Source organism: Halichoerus grypus, chromosome 7 (assembly GCF_964656455.1).
Source record: "Halichoerus grypus chromosome 7, mHalGry1.hap1.1, whole genome shotgun sequence".
Classification (NCBI taxonomy): Eukaryota; Metazoa; Chordata; class Mammalia; order Carnivora; family Phocidae; genus Halichoerus; species Halichoerus grypus.
In genome coordinates, this window is record NC_135718.1 from 102,142,467 (window position 1) to 102,165,610 (window position 23,144).

Genomic DNA, 23,144 nt, shown 5'->3' on the forward strand with positions numbered 1-23,144 from the left:
CAGTCCAGGGCCAGTCTCATTCTTTCTCCTTTATAAGCAACTTGCTATCTTTTTACAGAAGACTCTTAAATGTTTTATTTCAGAGCTCAAGAATTGTATAAATGAATGTCTACATGGTATCTTTTCTCATCAAGTACACATGACATAGCACATAAAATGTATAGACTCAGATCTTTTTAAAAATCAGGATAAGACCCTTTTTTAAAAAGTAGTTTTTTTTTTCTTTAGGATTTTTAATTTATTTTTTGACAGAGAGACAGCGAGAGAGGGAACACAAGCAGGGGGAGTGAGAGAGGGAGAAGCAGGCTTCCCTGCTGAGCAAGGAGCCTGATGTGGGGGCTCGATCCCAGGACCCTGGGATCATGACCTGAGCTGAAGGCAGACCCTAAATGACTGAGCCACCCAGGCGCCCAGTAGTTTCTTTTTTATAATTATTTTTCTCTCCCCACCTTCCTTTTCTTTTTCTGGAACTCCTATTATTTACAGGTTAGGTGTTCTTTCCTCCACACTTTCATAACTTCTCTATCCTTGTATTTTTAAAAATTCTCCCACTAGATCTTGAAAACTACTAATTCTAGGCTCAACATTCATCATCCTTTCCTTCAACTTAGCTACTAAATATTTTGACTTAAAAATCTTATTTTTTAGTTTCAGGAAGTTTTTCTTAATGTTGTACTTGTACCTCTTCAAATACTATTCTTCTGCTTCCCCCAACAGTTCTTTATTGATAAGCTGTTCTGATTGCTCTCTTCATTCTTGCTTTCTCTGGCTATGAGACATCCTTATTAGATGTCCTTTTATTTTCCTTTGTTCATTGTGGCACAGGTCCAGTGAGGGTGGGAAGGCACAGACATCTCCATCATCACAGGCCCAAAATAGGCAAGTTGCCATTTACTTATTGAGGCACCAAGAGGGAGGCTTTCTTTTGCATTAGGGTAGAGAAGACTCAGCACCCCCCACACTTCCTTACAGCCAGAGGATCAGGCACACCCAGGAGTCCTGTGATCATTGAGGGACAGCCCTACCAAGGCCTGCTACGTGCTGGTCCTTGCCTTTCAGTTTTCCTGCTGTGGTCCCAAAGCTCTGTTCAGCCCAGAGCAAGAAACTATCTAGCTCATACCCTCTACCCGAGTACCAGTCCCAAAGTTGGCTTGACTCAAGAAAAGAAGATGTGTTTGACCTGAGTTAGAAGTGGAGAGGAAGCAAAGCACAATTAAGTCATCATCTTCCCCAAGTCCCCTGGGGGATATAATGATAAGCATAAAAATGACATATTCCCTGTCCTAATGTTGCTTGTGAGCTAGTTGGAAAGATAGACAATAGCTAAGTAAGCAAGTAAATAAATAAATAAATAAGAAATAAAAAAGAAAAAGAAACCCACACATAATTCTGAATTCACAACTGTGATTAGTGCTCTGAAGGAAAGGTAAATAGAAATATGATCTAAGATTCCGAGAAAGAGTAGGCATTAATTGTGCAATGAGGGAAGAAGAAAAGAGCTACAGGCAGAGACCTTTGAGAGTAGGCATGGCACATTTCGGGAGGCAAAAGAAGAACAGCATGCCTGGAGCCAAAAAAGCAAGGGAAAGTAGAGTGTGAAAAGAAGCTGGAGAGGAAGGTAACAGTTACGGGCCAGACTACACAGGGTTTTAAAGGCCATGGTAGACAGTGTAGTCTTTCCCTAAAAGCAGGTGGCTATTAGAGTGTTTGACTCCATGGGTAAAAATATTTGATTCACATTTCAGGAGATCATGAGGATTCCGTGTGGAGAGCAAATTTAAAGGAGCCATGTGATGCGGGGAGATCCATGAGGAGGGTACAGTGAGGTTTGAGGGAGGGTGACAGTGTGATCAGGAAGTGCACTTTTAGGTGGTCAGATGAAAGCGAGTATGAGAGTGGAAGGTAGGGAAGGGCAAGCGGAAATCACCGATTCAGTTGTTCATGTCAGGGTGGCTTTGAGATAGTCAAGTGGAAAAGTCAGTAAACACTGTGAATCTGGGGCATTCCTGGGCAAGAGATATAAATTTGTGAGCCTTCTGAGTTTAGGTGTAAACTAAGGCTCTTAGGCATGAATGAGAATACCCTGGAAGAGAATAAGAAGAGAAAAAGACTATAATTTCTGGTATTCTGCTAGTATCCGTCTAAATCTCTTCTGGAAGGGTGATTGGTAATGCATATCAGCGTCTTTAATAATGACTGTAAGTTTGATCCTATAATTCTATTTATAGGAATCTATCCTCAGAAAATAAGAGTAAGTGTGAAAGGCTTATGGATAAAAATACTCACTTAAGCATTATTTCTGATTATAAAAATAAAGGAAATTACCTAATTAATATCTGGAAGAGGTTAAGTAAATTATCATACATTTATATTAATGAATATCATGCCATTCTAATTTGATGTTTATAAAGATGTAATGGCCTAAATAAATGACCATAATATAGTAAGTAAAAAAAGGACTCAAAGTTGAGAGAGAGAGAAGGGGGTTGGGGAGACCTCAACTGTGTGAAAGATGGATAGAACAAGAGTATAAAGAAATAAGTTTATCTGTAAACCGTGGAAAGTGGATACTTGTCACCATTTTTATTCTTTTATCTAGTTTCCAAATCTTTCTAAATGGGCATGTATTACATCTTATGTATTATTTTATTGTTAGGAAAAGAAACAAAATTATAGTATTGCCCCAGTTGTCAATATGCCCTTATTAGCATTTCACTCTGTTGAATACTGGCTAATGTTTTTTTCTTTTCACGGTATCAATGAGCATTTCTGTTTTGAATCTAGGATAGTATTTTAAGTTTGTAAGATTATTGCCATACCTTTTAAAGTTTTATGAGCCATTTAGGCTTATAAAATGGTTTCAGAAAATTGATTAATTACTAGGCGGCAGCAGATCCATTCCCCTGGCACCACTCTGACTTGGCACCCAGTGTATCATCCTGAGAGCATTTCTCTTTCCTCCCCTTCTTATTGCTTAGCGGTACAAGTGGCTCTGAATTCTTTCATGTGAAGTTTTAAAAAGATTATATAATAAACATAGGAATTTACCAGTTATTTTAAATACAATGAATTGTTTTTTTTTTCCTCCAGTGACTGTCCGAGAATTATCCATTTGGACTGTCATTTGCATCATCATTGTCTGCAGTGATATAAAATCATTTTGAATTTGGTTCCAGACTAAAAGCATGATTTTTTTTTTTAATTCCAGGAATGTATACAAAGACTATCGCTTCCTTGAGCTGGCATGTGACTCACAGGAGGATGTAGACAGCTGGAAGGCATCTCTGCTAAGAGCTGGGGTTTATCCTGATAAGTCTTTAGTAAGTTGGATATATCTCTTATCTTATAATTATTAACCATGCTTAAGAAGACATAATTCTAATACTATATAATGGAGAAACTAGTTCTCTTTTGACTTAATTAGTTTGGAACAGTTCTAAGTAATACTTTGCTCATATTTCTTTTTCTCCATTAGTTTCTAGAAGTTTATCAGTCCGTTTGTTAGAGAAAATGCCCTACTCTGCCATAAAGCATAATATATGTAATCTCAGATCAAGAGAGAATTTCTTCGTTTTAATTTTAAATTTTATTTTCCTTTATGTGGTATTTCATAGTTGTCCTAGTATTCATATTGTCCTAGTATTCATACAGCTGTTTAGAACATTCTTCATATAGTCATAGTATATATATCATGTCATCACACTATTTCATATACTTAAAAATGTACTTATTTTTATAAAAATCTACCTCCTTTCATTATGTCTGTAGTACCTGAATCCAAAATTACATCTGTATTCAAATTCTGGTTAATGTCATTTGGAGTGTGATAGAAGAAAAACATTATATTGCCGTTCCTACTTATCTTTATAAATATACTTCAAGTGTTTGAAGTCGCTTCTCGCATTCAAGTTAATAAACAGAACTTCTGTTTGTGTTCTTTGGAAAATGTCTGGATTTGAATTTCAGGAGTCCCACCCAACATGTACACACACTGTTAGACAGATGCCACTGATGAGCGGCTCTTTCTGCTTACTTCCTGTCCCCTTAAGATGTTCTGTCCAGGTGTCTCCTCAGAACGCAGGTGCTGAGACTGAGCCTTGGGGATTTGGTCCAGCTTGACCCTTGTGGTGCTTACTTGGCTCTAGATCGGTTTATAGGACTGATCATGCACAAGTCAGGTCATTTCTAGGCTCCCAGTAGAAAGAGTCTTCTCAAGAGAAAGTCTGAAATATGGGTGCAGGGTGGGGGGCAATTGAAACATCTCTGGAGGAACTTTAGCCTTGACCCCATCCCTGAGGTTGCACTGGAATTTAACAGAGTTCCAGAGGTAAAGGATTAGGGATTTGTGCCAAAAAGTTCTTCTCATTGCTGTTATTTTAGCTCCTACATAGACCTCTTAACTCCATCCCAACCTACCCTTGCCTGGCCAGCACCTAAAACAACGAACCCCCCACAACATACCCTGTGCCCTCCAAATGAGGTGAAACAAGACCCTTTCCTGGTGATAACCAAGCACAGAGGTATCTGTATGATTTCCATGGTTGTCCAGATTTTATCACTGTGTACATATATATTTACATAACTATATGCCACTCCAAAAATTGCACGTGAGAAATCACTTAAAAACTAAGAGTATCACCTATACTTTTATTAATTCTAATCATTTATTAGTCTTCCCTCTCCATTGATGGTGGTGTGTTTAGTTGCACAGACATTCTATATTAAAAATGTACATATGCTTAATTTTTTTATTCATTCAGTCCACAAAGCCTGTGGAGCACACGCTTTTTGCCAGGCACCGTTCTAAGCCCTAGTGCTACAGAGGTGCGCAATAAGGTCCCATCCCCAAGGAGCAGACATTAAACAAGCGAACGAATAACTGTATAATTATGTAGTGTGATTTTATGGGAGTGATACAGTCTATAAAAAATAAAGAAAATTAAAGGGACAGACAATCAGAGAGAGGCAGGTAAGCTTTCTTTTAGTGAAGATGATGAGGGAAAGCCCCTTTGAAGAGTTGCCATTTGAGTAGGCTCCTGAAGGAAGGGAGGGAGAAAATGAAATGAGGGGAAGAATATTTGTGGAGAGGGTTAACAAGTGCAAAGCCACTCAGTGTCTCAGAAGAGCAACAAAAAGTCAGTGAATCTGGAATACAATGAGGGAGGACAAAAATATTTGATAGTTTCCAAGAGGGTAGTCGGGGCAGATTATATTGGTCTTGAAGGATGTGGTGAGCATTTGAGTTTTAAGTGAGATGGGAAGCCATTAAAGGGTTTCCAGCCAGTTAGTGACATGATAAGAGGGACACTTTCTAAAAGATTATATGGCGGGGTATTACAGGAAGCTGTACAGCAAGTGTGTTCAAGCAGAGGTTTTAGTGTCAAACTCCCGAGACTGAAATTCCAGAAGTTCACATGTAAGCTGTGAGATGTCTAGCCTTTTTATGTTTCAAAATTCCCATTTCTAAAATGGAAATAACAGGAGTCCCCTATAGCTTGGTTGACAGGATTAAGTGAGAGAATGCAGGGAAAGCATAAACAGGGTGGGCACAAGTAAGCACTCTATTTATAATGATGATGATGATGATGATGATAATTATCATTTTCATCACAGACTGCTTTAACAAGTAGATGAGAGCTAAAACAATGTGGATATTATAATGTAGCCCAATGAGATCGTAAATACTTTATGCTATTTTCTATTTCCAAATAATGCTTGGTTGTATAGAATGTTTGTGTGTTGGATGTATGTCTTCCTACCATGCAACTGTAAAGTTTGTGAAGAATATTTTTCAGTCATGCTTTTGTCAGACTTATTTTAAATGCACTAGACAAGTTTGCTATTTAAAGAAATTATGTAATACATCTCTTGTGAGGGAAAACTGTCTTGGAAAAACAAAATTACCTTCCTATCTCTGGTGAATCCAAATTTACAAATGTGGATTTTCATGTATCCTTAGCTTTGCACAAAGAAGACAGTCAATGAAATATTTGCATTTTTGATCAGAATATTCAATTTTAAGCAAATCTAGAGTTGTCCTACGCAATCTGTTTGATTCTTTTCACATCATTTTTGTTTATAAATACACTTTTGGTACAGTTGCTTGGAAGGTCGAGACAAAAGGGTTTTTTACTATATGCCAAAGACATGACAGGAAATTAAACTTGGCAGTATGCCATGAACATTGCTTTTCTCAGTTTTCATCATAAACAATATTTGCATTTCTTATGCACCATGTAGTTCTGGAGGTTATATTACATGATTGCTTGACTTTCAGATGTTTAAATGGCAGCTAACTACTGAAAGCAATCTAAGTAGAATGCTTGTGTAAACATTCATTTTGTGAGCATGCTTAGATTTGGAGGAATGGATACTTTTAGGTACAGTTATTCCTAATTTAGAAAGAGTTGATGAAAAAGTCAGATTAACCTAATAACAGATGTCTCTCTGTAAGTAAATTTTTAGGACTTCTGGTGTGTCATTTGGGTTTTGTATCAATAAACCACTGAGTTGACAGCAAATCAATCACTGTTCTAAAAATGAAACATTTATTTGTCATACATGGACATAAGTCTAGACTCAAGAAGTTCTACTTTCTACACAAAACACCTCTATTTTGACTGGGAAAAAAATCTACAAAGATAATTTTTTTAAAATTGTGTAATTTTGGCTTCATTTTGGTAAATAGCCATCACCCCCATTTTGGTTTTAGACAAACTTTTTTTTCAACTAAGATTGCCCACTTTTTTATGACATGCTTTTCCCCATCATATTTTTTCTATCATGTCCACATGATGGAATATTTTTATGTCACTCATATCATAGCGTTTGTTCTGCTACCTGGTGTTTTCTGTCTCTTAGGTTGTTTCTCTTGGAGTTTTCTACAGATTTTTTTTTCTTTCTTTCTCTTCACCCTCTTCTCTCCCTTCCTTCCCTTCATCCATCACTGTTATAGAAGACTCTAGAAATTCAAATAGAAAAAGATGCAATTCTTACTTTATAGGAGTTTCAAGTCTAGTGGAAGTGAGGGATGCAAATAAATAATTACAATGTGGTAGGAACCACAGTGGGTATCTGTATAAAATGCAACAGCCCAACTATATTTCTATGTGGATTTTCTAATTACCTTTAGTCCCTTAATCTTTCTGGTTCCAAAGCAAAATGTAGACTTCACATTTGAGCAGTGTAATGTGTGGCCCTAACATGGAAATGAGAAGTCCTGGATCCAGTTTCCCACTATGGCACTGCCATACTCCATGAACTTACACATAACCTCTCTGAGCCACAAACTTAGCCTTCTACCAGTTAACCTCATCTTTCTGAGCAGCCACAGTACTTTAAAAATATATGTAAATCTGAATTTGGATTTAGCAGAATTTTATTTCTTTAACTTCTATTTCCTTTGGCCATTAAATTAAAATTATAACCACTATAAAATTTTATACTGTTAAATAATTGAATTATTACACAATTTTGAAGTAAAGATTTGTCTGAAGGAATTAATTCATAGTATTTTAGGGTTTTTTTACTGATGAAAATGAGATAAAAAGTGTGTGTGTGTACCAGTATTATAGGCTACGATTAAAGAACTTTTAAGAGATTATTTTACAGGAAAAAATATATGTACGTGCATCAGTAAGTGTGAATACAAATAAATGTGAATTTCATTAAATATCTAAAGAGCATGATATAAAAAATGATTGGACTTTTCTGGCACAGTTTTGTCAGCTAACACTATGACTTAAATTGTATATAAACACTAAAGAATTCCAAATTCCTTGGAACATTTTGTGTGCAGTGAAATGAGGTAGACTTTAAGTCAGATCTACTCACATTTGAATCCTGACCCTTCTATTTATTGGCTGTGTGGCTCAGGCAACTTACTTAACTCTTTTTTTTTTTTTTTTTTTAGTATTCTTTTTTAAACTCAAAATAATGCTACCTTCCCCTGCGTGATTATATAGGATTAAGTGAGAACTATTGCACATGACCTCTAGCTTGGTGCTGCAACTGGGTGAATGTGTTCAATGCCACGTAGCCTTTATTATTGATGAAAATCATTAATGGTCCATGAAAACCTAATTCCCAGTTTAGTAGTTACGTTTTCCTTTGCAAACTATCAGTGAGACTTGGGCACATGAGGGAGAATTTCCTTAACTGTTGGCTAAGGAGGCAGAATTGTTTAGGGGGTGTCTTGGGTTGTGCTGCCCTGTGGCCAGGCTGGCTTGGAAGGCTCCATTCGTCCGTCAGGAGTGAGCCCAAGGGGCTGTCTGTCAGGGAAAGTGAGGATTCACAAGCCTGCCCTCCGATGCTGGCCTGTGGGCTATCTGAAAGAAGCAGCCTGCAGAGTAGTGGGTGCCCTGGAAATAAATTTGGTGCAAATTTAGTTTTGCCTATTTGTTAAATTACACACCTCAGCATTTCTGAAGAGACTTCCATTGGCTGTAGAGATGGATGGTCCTCCCCTATAGGGTATGAGTTAAGTGATGAAAAATGGCAGTAGAATGTGAAACACCCTGGAACTTTTACCTCTGAATTCAAGACTTGCCTGGTCATAGTGAATGCTTTTAGGACTGCTTTGGAAGTTGAAACCCCTCTATCAATGAAGTCTTTGGGGACTTCAGAAATTCCTTGTGGATAGACTCTAAAACTGAATGTGTCTCTGTGGCAAATAGCAACTAGGGGGGTGGGGAGGGCCTCTGTATCATTCGAGGGGGGAGAAAAAAGAATGCCCATAGACCTCCATAAATACTTTTTAATATGGGATGACCACTCACATGCATTTATTTATTCAGCCATCTAAAAATATAAGACTGACAGTGCCCACACTTAGCCCGGCCACACATCACTTTATTCTTAGCTTACTCGGCAGTGCTTCCCACACAACGTCAAGCAGCCACATGACCAATTCTGAAGAGTTTCGTTTTTCTTCAATGGAGGTACTTGCCATGATCTAAACATAAATCGCTGCCACGCAGAGTAGTGGAGGGAATTATAAAACATTTACAGTTCACCATTCATGACTGTTATGCCTCTCTCAGAATAGACAATTGGGAAATGATTGAAGGAAAAAAGAAATGGCAAAGCCACACCACGTCCTCCACTTGGATGTTTCTCATATTTAAGGATCAAGGCCCCTACTCTGTGACATCATTGTTGCCACTACAAACAGAACCATCTGCCGTGGAGCAGAGAAGCCAGTCATTCCCTAATGTGTAAAAAATACTTGGTTGAACTCCTGAAACTTATTTGGTAGATCAAAAGCTGCACTGCTGTGGAATTCAATAAACTCCATCTGTTTGAGGTATTTTCAGCAATATTGCACTTCTTTGGAGAACCAGGGTCCTGTTATTCTCTAAAATAGTATTTTACTCCTGATAAAATTCCCTGTGGGGATCTTTATTGCCTTCTTGAATGGTTGGCATATTCCTTACAGAGACTCTCCCCCCACTTCATTCATTCTTGTATCATTATTTATGTCTCACAGAAGCCAGTGATGTTAACGGTGATATCATGGCAACTCCCAATGCCAAGAAGCTTCTCTACACTGTTTTATCAGTGTCTTCAAACTTATGTTATTATTAAATGTGATGGCTCTGATGGTCCTTGGATTAGACATTTCCCCAGAGTCACCAGTTGGCATTGTTTTTAAGAAAATATCCTCTCCTGTGATTGTTGCCTTGCCCCTCTCCAGAAAATTTCGGTATGTAGTATTTCTCCCTGCACATCCTCATTTAAAACTAAACGCCAGATCTCCAGCCCAACCTGTTACTCCACCCTGTGCTCAGTCTCCTCCACAGATGCACACAGTTTCCTAACAGCTCTCTTCAACTCGGCATCGCAGCGAGAAATTCCTTCTGGGCCCCTCGTGAGAAGAGTTCAGATCTGTTCCCGGCCCATATCCCATCACGTCTTCCCCACAGGATCTGACCTTGCAAGGACTTGGGTTGCCCTGGGAGTAATGAATCACCATTTTATTTTTTTAAGCCATATGTGAGTTAAGTTGTTTGATATAAATCATACTCTTGCTGCTCCAGTTTGAAACAGGAGAGCCGTTTGCCCGCCGCCTGTCGCTGGCTGCTGTGTCTCTATCCAGAGTGTCTCTTGTAGAAATGACTGCATTTTTTGGTGACTAACCTTTCCAGACCCATTTTCTTGAATGTGGACCAGTGTTTACTTTGGCCGCATCCCCACTATACAGCTTTCGCTTCCCATGCCAACCGGGATGGGAATCATAATTTATGAAGTAGAGGAATGGTACAGATGGAGGTCATAACTTGGTCTGCTTACCCTGTCTCCCCAGAACCACCCACTGCTTTCCTCTGCTCTCTTTTCCTTTCTTTTTCCACCTTCTTTGAAACCAAGGATTCAGTGTTTGTTTAAAAATGCATTGGCTGATGAAATTTTCCACTGCTTGGCATGTTGGAGGAGGGGCTGTCAGGAAAGGGCAAGCTGACATACTAACTATTTTGCCTTTCATGCTAACAGTTCACTTATTACCAATTCAAACCAGTGCTTTTTGGCCAGGTTCCCATACTCCAAGGATTCCGGGTAGGAAGAAAGGGGGAAATCTCTGTCATAATTTTCTGCTGTTATAAATATATGATTTCATTTAATATAAGTGGATTCTTCGACTTGCCCATGGGCTCTGGGTGCTGTATGTATGTATGGGATGTCAGGGAATAAATTATTTGTTTTGATTTTGCTCTAGCGTGAAAATCTTTAAATAAGTTTATGTTTAACATATTTCTTTCTTTTTTTTTTTCCTTGCGGCTACATGCACAGGGGAACAACAAAGTAAGTTCTTTGTCCTATTGCAGCTCCTCTTTCTCTCCGGCCCCCACTCCCCCGCCGCATGTATCTTGGCAAGAGTGTTTCTGGGCCCATTGAAATGACTGTTGTCTGTGACAGCACACCAATGATCTAGGGCTTGCAAATGCCGGGGAAAACATACGTTTGGACTACCCTGACGGCTGCTCCGTTTTGACCTTTTGGAAGGGAAGTGTTAACCGTTCTTTAGGGTTGGTTATTGGGTGGTTCGGAGAGGTTGATAATATCAGGAAAGAGGTCGACACTGAGAGCAAAAATTATGAAGATTTAATAATAAGGACTCTTCCGCAGAAAGGGTACAACAATCTGATGAAACTCAGTGCAGCGAAGTTTTTGACCAAAAATCAAAGCTCTCATGTTAATGTGCAGTTATAAAAACCCCAAACTGGAGTCTTAAATAGCAGCATGGCTGGCTTTGCTGGTGAAACTGAACTAGATCAGTGCTCTGGCTTTGAAGGTGCCTTAAAATGGATGGAGGAGGGTGGGGTCCACATTTGACTTGGCTTCTGCACCCTGATGTATTCCAGCTGGATGGAAGCGGGAGGGTGTGGGGGATGGAGGAAGAGATGAATGTGCATGATGGATTTGTGAGACCAGGCAACACACACCGATGGGGAAAATGATCTTAATATTGTTATTGTCATTAGATAAAGGAGCAATTTAGTCATTCATAGGGTTGCTGGCTTGTTTGAATTTAAATTCAATTCTTCCAAAAGATTAGAACTACTTCTCACTTATATTAGTTCTATAATAGTAGCATAGTTAGGGAAGATGGTCTTAAGTTTAGCAGGGTGATTTGTTTTTCCTTTTTTCTATGGAGAATTATTAGTGTTTCATCCTACCAGGTGGCCCACTTAAAATGGGCCTCATTGAATACAATAAGAATTGAAAAGAATCTGTTCTATAAGGGGCTGCCTGCATATTTAAACCAGCTGGAATTCATCAAAATTGCTATTCATAAGCCATACATATAGAATGTAAAACAAATGTGGGAAATCTTGCAGTTTAATTTGATGGAATGTGCTGTTACAGAATATGTTGAAGCCATGGTTGGTATTGAAAATGTGTCACTTTATGAATTTATATCTGGATAGAACTGCTTATGACCCAAGTAATAATATTTAATAAAGTTAAAATACTACAAGAAAAGTACAAGATAGACATTTGTGAAGAAGCAAGGCGGTGAATTCAGTCCACTTTTTAAAAACAGCAGTAGCTTATAAAATTAGAGATTTCTTATACAAAGTAAAGGGTAATATTTCTACCTAATACTACCACTATTAGAAAAAAACATTGGGACAAAATATAAAAACCCATATTTTAGTTCTTATACCATACGATGTATTTCAATTCTTGAGTAGTAAATATGTCTGATCTGGTCATTTACAATGAGTCTCTGTCTAGAATTTCATGTGCTCCATCTCTTGTTTGTTTGTTAAGTACTATGAGCTAATTGTGAGTGCACTAATAACTAGTCTGTGTATGCTGATGATCAGGGAACCAGCTAGTGACATTTTGTGGGGAGTGTAATCCTTAGACCACTCGAAAAGCATTAATGATTTGCCTCTTTCACTAGTGATTCACTGATGACTTGCAGGGATTTGTAAAATTCCCAAAAGAAAACACTTCTCTATAGGAGTCATCCATTTATTGTGTCTTGCTTGGTCAAGTCCTTCTGGGCATGTTCAGTTTAATAGAGTTTACTGATTTTCAGATAATTATAATGCAATGAGCAATAAAACCCCAAAATGCTAAGCTGCTGCTCATAAGGGTACCTCTAGGATGATGCAGAAGACCTTCCAGAGTCTTCAGGCACCGGGAGCCAGCATTTTGCATAATGAAAACTTGGTACAATGCTGAGGGGATATCTTCAGGTGCCATAGTGTCAGTTGACAAGTGTTAAAGATGCAAGCACTGATTGTTTGGGTTTTTAATTGAAGAGCGGCCACTTTGGAGGTGTTGGTATTTATTGCCCTTATGCCTTAATTTTTAATTGTTTATGTTATGAATGGTGAAAAAATGTAATGCTAATACTTTTAAAATCTGATCATTATACTGACCATGTACTCTGGCACGAAAGAGCCTCCTGAAATCACAAACAGCACATCTGCACGCTATTTTCCTTTAGCTTAGAATTTCAGTATAAATGGAAAACACTGGAATACAAGCTGTGCTGTCTCCAGAGTATAGATCTGGAGTCTTCAAAAGGAGAATATGAGATTCTTTTTTCCCTCCAATTCTGGAATGCTTGTTCTGAATTGTCCCCAAGGCAACATACCTAACTTGTTGCCTGCCATATACGTGAGCCAGCTGTAAAAGGTGACTCATTTAAGACTCACAATGGCTAATTGTTTATTTAGGGAATCGTATTTTCCTATTTATGATATTAACCAGACTCTAAAGAGAATGAAATCTGCTAAATTAATGTTTCTTTAGATGAGCAGGATGAATGGCTTCATCTTCCCACATACATTAAATGCAGTGCAAACACACACACACACACACACACCCATACATGTATATTCTGAGGTGTATGGAACAAGCCTACTATTCATTTTCTCAGTAACAACTAAGCTGATCTGCTTCAGCCACCTTTAGATTACACTTTGGATTTGGGATCTAATCCTCTCAACTCCAAGGAAACAAACTTTCATGATAGATGCACATTTAGATTTGTATTATGATGGAATGAAACATCCAGGTTCACATTCCTCTTTGAATAATTGTATGTATTTTGTTATTTTTCCTTAAAAAGCAAGTTTTCCTTTACTGAGGAGATCACAGTTGTTAAAAAAATTCCTTCCAGGCCCATTACTTATTTTTCCTTTTGAAAATGTTTTTCTGTTGGCATAGTGATACTCTAAATTGCTTAGGGTAGAGTCTGTCTCCTCCTTAGAGGGGTTTCCCTGAACCGTGGATTCCAAGTCCATGTCTTCATGAGGAAGACCAGAGTCTAGGACTTCATGAGTCAGTTTTGGGAATGTGAACGAATATATACAGTAATGGGGTGTGGTGGGGGGAGGTTGTTTTTGTGCTTTTTCTTAAATTGTGGTACACAAATATAAGAATGTCATTTGCAGAACTGAGGCCTTCAGGTAAAAAGTTATGTCCATGTTTCTTGTCTTAGAAAGAAGACATTTAATTTCCTTATTTAGTTTGATGCCCTCTCTTGGTAGGCATTTCTGGGAATATAATAGACTTCTAATTTTATTTATTTATTAAAGACTTTGGGTTTTGTTAAATATCTTTGATATTAGGCAAGCTAAAGGTAGAGAAATACTTGAAATAATAAGGAATAAAATTCTATAACAAAAGCTCTCAAGTTTCTTAATGATGTTGGTGCAGAAACATAAATGAAAACTAAAAAAAAAAGAAATCCTGATGAATTCAGAAATGAATGCTTCAAAAAATTTTAAGTTATGGGGAAAAACTACATTTAATCTCTTCTCTTATGAATCTTTTATTATCTTTGAAAGAAAGATTCAGTCTTCTTAAAGGATTCTTACATTTCTTCTGGCAGAAGTATTAATTTGACCACCTTGATTAGAGAGAAAGAACATTTGAAAAAGAGAAATAGAACCAAAACATGCTAAGACATTTTTTTAAAAAAACTAAGTAGTAAGTTCTGGTTAAGTTAAATGCAAAAATGTAATACATATTGGAGGGCTTTGCTGTTTAAGAAAAGAAAGGAAAATCAGATTTAAACACTTGTTTTTACATTTAAAAAATACTTTGTCTAGTGATTTCCCAACATATTCAGCAAGATAAGTGGACATGGTTGGCCTCCATTAATGGGAAAAATAGTTATTACCTAGAGTATTTATTTTGGGGGTCCACTGGATTCTAGAAGTCATTTGCAAAGATAGAGTATGCCAGATCAAATGTCACCAAAATATATCATACTGAAGAACGTAGATGTTAAATGCATGATAATTTGTCTTGTCTCTTATGCTAGGCCTTCAACTCCTAAATTCTTGCCCTTGGTTGAAGGTGAGAGACTACAGATAACACTGAAAACCCATCCCCAAACCCGTAAAGAACCAGACAGTACAGTATCATAATGTATATTACCTTTCTAACATTTAAAATATGTGTAGGTGCAAATCAGAACATTCTAAGCAGTTTAGATATAGTCAGCTCAATTAGGGTTTTTTATTTTCTTTGAATAATGTATATGCTTTCCTTGATTTTCTTAGAGAAGCTTAGAAAATGTATTTCCCTGGGATTTAAGGAGAGTCCATCTGATTTGCTTAATTTATGCATAACCCAATAAGAACATCATTAAAGTGAAAAGAAAGGATGAAACCTTATTGGCCTCAAAGTGTTATTTTAGTTCCATGTGCATATAAAAATGAATTGTCTGTCTCAATCTTTGCAACACCGATAAACCTTTGGTTCTTTTTTGGCAAGCCTATCTTAAAAGACCATTGCCTAATGCTTAGTTGTTGAACCCCCTGACTTTTATCTTAATCAGTTAGAGCAAAGGGCAGTTCAGTTGGAGGCAGAAAACTTTGAAAGTGAGTTGCAATCTATATTATGTTTGCAAATTTATTAATCTTGCCAAATAGACTCTATAAGAAAGCAAGAATTGATCTGTTGCTCAGAAAGCTCACAGTGGGTGATAGAATGGGGACTTCTGAAGGGTTCTTGGGGCTTACTTATATTTTATTTCCTCTATTGTTTTCAAAATAAGTGACTTCACTCTAGTTGATGAGAAATAATGAGAATAATTTTGTCTTACTTCATAGCTTTTTTGACATAGTCTCAGTATTATACTTTTAAAAATTTTAATTCCAGTGTAGTTAAAATATAGTCTTATATTAGTTTCACATGTACAATGTAGGGATTCAATACGGTGATTCAACAATTACATACATCACCTGGTGCTCATCATAAGTGCTCTCCTTAATCCCTATTATCTGTTGGCTTCTATCTTCTTTCCCTTGGTTTGCTGTTTTGTTTCTTAAATTCCACATGTGAGTGAAATCATATGGTATTTGTCTTTCTCTGACTGGTTTGTTTCACTTAGCATTATAGTCTCTAGTCCATCCATGTTGTTGCAAATGGCAAGATTTCATTCTTCATTATGGCTGAATACTATTCCATTGTATATACACCACATCTATATCCATTCATTTATTGATGGACACTTGGGCTGCTTCCATAGTTTTGCTATTGTAAATAATCCTGCAATAAACATAGGGGTGCATATATCCCTTCAAATTAGTGGTTTTGTATTCTTTGAGTAAATACCCAGTAGCATGATTACTGGGTAATTCTATTTTTGATTTTTTGAGGAACCTTCATACTGTCTTGCACAGTTCTAACACCAGTTTGTGTTTCCACCAGCTGTGCATGAGGGTTCATTTTCCTCCACATCCTCATCAACACTTGTTTCTTAAGTTTTTGATTTTAGCCATTCTGACAAGTGTGAGGTGATATCTCATTGTGGTTTTGATTTGCATTTCCCTGATGATGAATGATGTTGAGCATCTTTTGATGTGTCTGTTGGCCATCTGGATGTCTTATTTGGAGAAATGTCTGTTCATGTGTTCTGCCCAATTTTTATTGGTTTATTTGGGGGGTTTTTTTGTGTGTATTGGGTTTTATAAGTTCTTTATATATTTTGAATACTAACCCTTTATTGGATATGTCATTTGCAAATATCTTCTCCCATTTAGTAGGTTGTCTTTTAGTTCTGTTGGTCATTTCTTTTGATGCACAGAAGCTTTTTATTTTGATGTAGTCCCAGTAGTTTATTTTTGCTTTTGTTTCCTTTGCCTCAGGAGACATATCTAGAAAGATATTGCTGTGGCCGATGTCAGAGAAATTAGTGCCTGTCCTCTCTTCTAGGAAGTTCATGGTTTCAGGTCTCACATTAGGTCCTTAATCCATTTTGAGTTTACTTTTTGTATGGTGTAGGAAAGTGGTCCAGTTTCATTCTTGTGCATGTAGCTGTCCAGTTTTCCCAACACCATTTGTTGAAGAGACTGTCTTTTGCCCATTGCATATTCTTGCCTCCTTTGTCGAAGATTAACTGACCATATAATCGTGGGTTTATTTCTGGGCTTTCTATTCTGCTCTGTTGATCTATGTGTATGTTTTTATGCCAGTACCCTACTATTTGGATTACTACAGCTTTGCAATATAATTTGAAGTCTGGAATTGTGATACCAGTTTTGTATTTCTTTTTCAGGATTGCTTTGGCCATTCCAGGTCTTTGGTGGTTCCATAAAAATTTTAATATTGTTTGGTCTAGTTCTGTGAAAAATGCTGTTGGTATTTTGATAGGGATTGCATTAAATATGTAGATAGCTTTGGGCATTGTAGACTTTCAACAATATTTGTTCATCCAATCTATGAGCATGGACTATCTTTCCATTTCTTTGTGTCATCTTCAATTTTTTTTTATCAGTGTTTTATAGTTTTCAGAGTATAGATTTTTCACCTTTTGATTAAATTTATTCCTAGGTATTTTATTATTTTAGATGCAAATGTAAATGGGATTTTTAAAAATTTCCCTTCCACTGCTTCATTATTACTGTATAGAAATACAAAAGATGTATGTACATTGATTTTGTATCCTGCAACCATACTGAATTCATTTATACATTCTAATAGTTTTTTGGTAGAATCTCTAAGGTTTTCTCATAATATCATGTCATCTGCAAATAGTGGAAATTTTATTTGGATGTTTTTTATTTCTTTTTGTTGTCTAATTGCTATGCCCAGGAGTTCCAGTACTATGTTGAATAAAACTGGTGAGAGTGGACATTCTTGTCTTGTTCCTGACATTAGGGGAAAAGCTCTCAGTTTTTCATCATTAAGTAAGATGTTAGCTGTGGGTTTTTCATATATGGCCTTTATTATGTTGAGATATATTCCTTCTAAACCTACTTTGTTGAGGGTTTTTATTGTGAATGGATGTTGTACTTTGTCAAATGCTTTTTCTGTGTCTATTAAGATGATCATATGGTTTTTATCCTTTCTCTTATTGATGTAAGTATATTGATTATTGATTGATTTGTGAATACTGAACCACTCTTGCATCCCAGGAATAAATCCCACTTCACCCTGGTGAACGGTTTTTTAAAATGTATTGTTGGATTTTGTTTGCCAATATTTTGTTGATGATTTTTGCATCTGTATTCATCAGGGATATTGGCCTGTAGTTCTCTTTTTAATGTAGTATCTTTATCTGGTCTTGGTATCAGGGTAATGCTGGCCTTACAGAGTGAATTTGGAAGTTTTCCTTCCTCTCCTATTTTTTGGAAAAGTTTGAGAAGAAAATTTTGATAGAATTTACCTGTGAAGCCATCCAGTCCTGGATTTCTGTTTGTTGGCAGTTTTTTGTTTACTGATTCACTTTCACTGTTGGTAATTGGTCTGTTCAAATTTTCTGTTTCTTCCTGCTTCAGTTTTGATAGTTTATATGTTTCTAGGAATTTATCCATTTCTTCTAGGTTGGCCAATTTGTTGGCATATTATTTTTCATGATATTCTCTTACAATCCTTTGTATTTCTCTGGTGTTTGTTATTTTCCTCTTTCATTTGTGATTTTATTTATTTGAGCCCTTTCTCTCTCTCTCTTTCTCTTTCTTCTCTTATTTTGATGAGTCTGGCTGGAAGTTTATCAATTTTGTTGATCTTTTCAAAGAACCAGCTCCTGGTTTCATTGGTTCTATCGTTTTCTTAGTTTATATTATCATTTATTTCTGCTCTAATCTTTATTATTATTTCCTTCCTTCTGCTGGTTTGGGGTTGGGGTTATGTTTGTTCTTCTTTTTTTAGTTCCTTTAAGCATAAGGTTAGGTTGTTTATGTAAGATTTTTCTTGCTTCTTGAGGTTGGCCTGTATTGCTATAAACTTCCTCTTAAAACTGCTTTTGCTGGATCCCAGAGATTTTGTACCATTGAGTTTTCATTTTCATTTTTCTCCATGTAATTTAAAAAAAAATTTTTTTTAAGTAATCTCTACATCCAACGTGGGGCTCAAACTTACAGCCCTGAGATGAAAAGTCAGATCCTCTACCAACTGAGCTAGCCAGGTGCCCCTCCATGTAATTTTTTATTTCTTCCTTGATCTCTTGGTTGACCCATTCATTATTTAGTAGCATGTTTAACCTCCATGCATTTGTGCTCTTTTCCAGATTTTTTTCTTGTGGTTGATTTCTGGTTTCATAGCATTGGGTCAGAAAAGATGTATAGTATTACTTCAGTCTTTTTGAATTTGTTAAGATTGTTTTGTGGCCTAATATGTGATCTATTCTGGAGAATGTTCTGTGTGCACTTGAAAAGAATGTGTATTCTGCTCTTTTAGGATGGAATGTTGTGAATGTATCTGTTAAATCCATCTGGTCTAGTGTGTCATTCAAAATCTCTGTTTCCTTGTTGATATTCTGTTTGGATGATCTATCCATTTATGTAAGTGGGGTGTTAAAGTCCCCTACTAATATTGTATTACTATCAATTAGTACCTTTATGCCTGTTATTAACTGTTTTATGTATTTGGGTGCACCCATGTTGGGTGCATAAATATTTACAATTGTTATATCTTCTTGTTGGATTATCCCTTTTGCTATATACTGTCCTTCTTTGTCTGTTGTTACAGTCTTTGTTTTAAAGTCTATTTTGTCTGATATAAGTATTGCTACCCCAGCTTTCTTTTGGCATCCGTTTGCATGATAAATGTTTCTCCATCCCCTCACTTTCAGTCTTCCTGTGTCTTTAGATCTTAAATGAGTCTCTCGTAGGTAGCATATAAATGGGTGTTGTTTTTTTAATCCAGTCTGTCATCCTATGTCTCTTCATTGGAGTGTTTAGTCCATTTACATTCAAAGTAGTTATTGATCAGTATGTATTTATTGCCATTTTGTAACTTGTTTTGTGGTTGTTTTTTAGTTCTTCTGTGATCCTTTCTTCTCTTGTTCTCTTTCATGGTTTGCTGGCTTTCTTTAATGCTTATACTTGGATTCTTTTCTCTCTTTTTTTGCATATCTATTATTGGTTTGTGATTCGTGGTTACCATTAGGTTTGTATATAACATCTGCATATACCAGTCTATATTAAGTTGATGGTTGCTTAAGTTTGAGCCCATTCTTTACTCCTCTCCCCACCACATTTTTGGTATATGATGTCATATTTTACATCCTTTTATTTTGTGAGTGATTTTTACAGATATACTTATTTTCACTGCTTTTCTGCTTCCTACATTTTTTATTCTTATGGTCTTTCCTTTCCACTCAAAGAGTCCTCTTCAACAGTTCTTATAGGCTAGTGGTCATGAACTCCTTTAGCTTTTGTTTGTCTGGAAATTCTTTATCTCTCTTCTATTCTGAAGAATAGATTTGTTGGATAGAGTGTTCTTGGCTGCAGATTTTTCCTTTCAGCACTTTGAAAAGTCTGCTGATAGCCTTATAGAGTTTCCCTTGTATGTAACTATCTTCTTTTCTCCTGCTTCTTTTAAAATTCTCTCTTTTATCACTCCTTTGGGCCATTTTAATTACTATGTGTCTTGGTGTGCACCTTCTTGGGTTGATTTTGTAGGGGATCTCTGCCTTCTGTATCTGGATATCTGTTTCCTTCCCACATTAGGGAAGTTTTCAGCTATTATTTCTTCAAATAAATTTTCTGTCCCCTTTTCTCTCTCTTCTTCTTCCAGGATCCCTGTAATGTGAATGTTATTATGCTTGATAAAGTCACTGAGTTCCCTAAGTCTGTTCTCATTTTGCATAATTTTTTTTTTCTCACACCTGCTCAGTTTGATCACTTCCTATTACCCTGTCCTCCAGGTCACTAATTTATTCCTCTGCTTCTTCTAGCCTGCTATTTATTACATCTAGTGTATTTTTGATTTAATTTATTTTGTTCTTCATCTCTGTTTCTTTTTTATGTTTTCTATCTCTTGTTAATGGTCTCACTGATGCTCTCTACTCTTTTCTTAAGTCCGGTAAGTATCTTTATGATTATTGCTTTAAATTCTCTATCAGGGGTGCCTGGGTGGTGCAGTCGGTTAAGCATCTGCCTTCGGCTTGGGTCATGATCTCTGGGCCCTGGGATCAAGCCCCATGTCTGGCTCCCTGCTCAGCAGGGAGTCTGCTGCTCTCTTTCTCTCTCTCTCTCTCTCTCTGTCTCCATCTGCCCTCCCCCCAGACTCCTTCTCTCTCTCTCTCTCAAATAAATAAATAAAATATTTTTTAAAAAATTCTCTATTAGGCATATTACATATATCATTTTCGTTTAGGTCTCTTGCTATGGTTTTGTCCTGTTCTTTCATTTGGGCATATTCCTCTGTCTAATTTTGTCTAACTCCCAGTGTCTGTCTGTGTGTTAGGAAAGTCAGCTATATTTCTTGCCCTTATAAATAATGGCCTCATGAAGAAATCCTGTAGTGCCCAGCAGTGCAGTGTCCCCTGTTCACCAGAAACTCATGCTTCAGGGGTGTCTCCTATGTGTGTTGTATGTTACCTGCTGTCATGTCTGGGCTGCTTTTTCCTTCAGTCTAGTCATCTGCACAGGCTTTCTTTGCTTCTTGTGGGCAGTGTTTGACCCCTAGCCGGAGTGGGGCATGTAATTTTAACAAGGCACTCACTGGTTTGCTTGCAAAATGAGACCTATAGCTACTGCTGCAGAGACTGGGGCTGTGTGGGGAGGGCAGGCAATTTTAAGAAGGTGCACCCTTCCACAGGGTCAATAGCCACTGCAGCTGCTGCCAAGACCAAGGCCCTGCAAGACACACTGGTCAGAGACTTGGTTTTGGCAAGATGTGCACTGGTCTTCTGGAGGAGGTGACCCACCGAGTCCAAACTGAGGCACAGGTGAGTGGGAAGGGTGGATCCACTGAAGTGCAGTGGGGCAGGGCTTGGTGTAAGCAAGTTAGGTAGTGAGGCAGCTGTGTGTTTATGCTGGGGTTTGGGGGATGGAAATGGCACCTTGCTAGCTCCTTTGTTTCTGGAGGGTTCTCCCTGAAATCCCTGCCTCTCTGAGCTCTGAGATGAGTGAGTAACTCTCTCCCATATGCCCCCGGCATTTTTCAAACTGCTGCTTCTATGCTGTATCCCCACAGGCTCTTTGTTATGCTGTCTCTTTAAAGGTAGGGACTCAGCTTCCTATTGCTGTCTTGGGCTCTCCCAGAGCCAAGCCCTCTGATTTTTAAAATTCCAGGCTTTATGGCTCACTGGTTGTAAGAACTCATGAAATTTGGCCCCTCTAGTTTTCAAAGCCAAATATTTTGGAGATTCATCTTCCCCAGGTGGGCTCTCTGGTGTGATAATCATCTGTTTCTCTCCCTTCCCCACCATTGATTGAGGCTCCATCCCACCCATGGATGGTCTCCTGGAGTCCATTCTGGTCCCCACCACTCTCCTCCCTTTATACCCTCTGTGATGTGGCTTCTTCTCTACCTTTGGTTGTGGAGTTTGTTCTGCCAGTTTTCAGGTCGTTTTCTGGGTTATTTGCACTGATTGTGAGTGTTATTTAGTTGTATCTATGGGGCAAGGTGAGCTTAGGGTCCTCTTACTCTGCCATCTTGGCCCCCTCTCAATAGTCTCTCTCACAGTATTTTAAACATCTTTTTGTATGCTGATATTTTTTAATGGAATTGGTTTTAATGGAAATTTTCTTAAAAGATTTTATTTATTTACTTATTTGACAGAGAGAGAGAGAGCACAAGCAGGGGGAGCGGGAGAGGGAGAAGCAGGTTCCCCGTGGAGCAGGGAGCCCGATGTGGAGCTCAATCCCAGGACCGTGGGATCATGACCTGAGCCAAAGGCAAACGCTTAACCGACTGAGCCACCCAGGCGCCCCTGAATGGAAAATTTTTATACCTCTCTTTTGAAAATATGTTATGATCAAGTATGATTTTAGAAATTCCAGTGTGATAAGTTTTGGGTTGAAATTTAAGAACTTACAGAAGCATTTTTATCAAAAAGTATAAATTTTTTTCTTAATTTATCTTCATGTGATTATCATACTGTATAGTGAAATCATACCAGAATCATTACAGTTGTAAGCGTTTAAAATTTTTCTCCCTATCTTTGGCAGATCAACTGGACAAAACTAAAATGAAAAAGAATGTGATTATTGTAAGAAATGAGGTTGATTCAAAAGATATGTGTGTGTTTATTTTTTAAATATATAAATATTGGATATCTGATAAGCTACAAAAGTTATAGAAAACTAGATATACATAGCAAACTTTAAGTGTAAAAGCTGATCTATTCAGGAAAAGAAAATGAACTCCAAAATGGATCCAAATTGAAATCAATACTTAACAGACTGTTTGGGATATAATAACAATGAAAACACTAAACTGGA

The 23,144-nt window shown here is 37.3% G+C and overlaps 1 protein-coding gene across 7 annotated transcripts in view; it reads left to right on the forward strand.

Moving 5' to 3' along the window:
- Positions 1–23,144, forward strand: part of DNM3 (dynamin 3) — a 539,814-nt gene that overhangs the window by 428,876 nt on the left and 87,794 nt on the right. For 4 of the 7 annotated variants that reach the window (XM_078077964.1, XM_078077967.1, XM_078077970.1 and 1 more), the window contains 2 exons: positions 3,209–3,320; positions 10,786–10,797. In XM_078077964.1, the coding sequence (XP_077934090.1) occupies positions 3,209–3,320; positions 10,786–10,797 (124 nt within the window). The remainder of the gene's footprint in view (positions 1–3,208; positions 3,321–10,785; positions 10,798–23,144) is intronic. The other 3 variants (XM_078077966.1, XM_078077969.1, XM_078077971.1) reach the window with 1 other exon arrangement.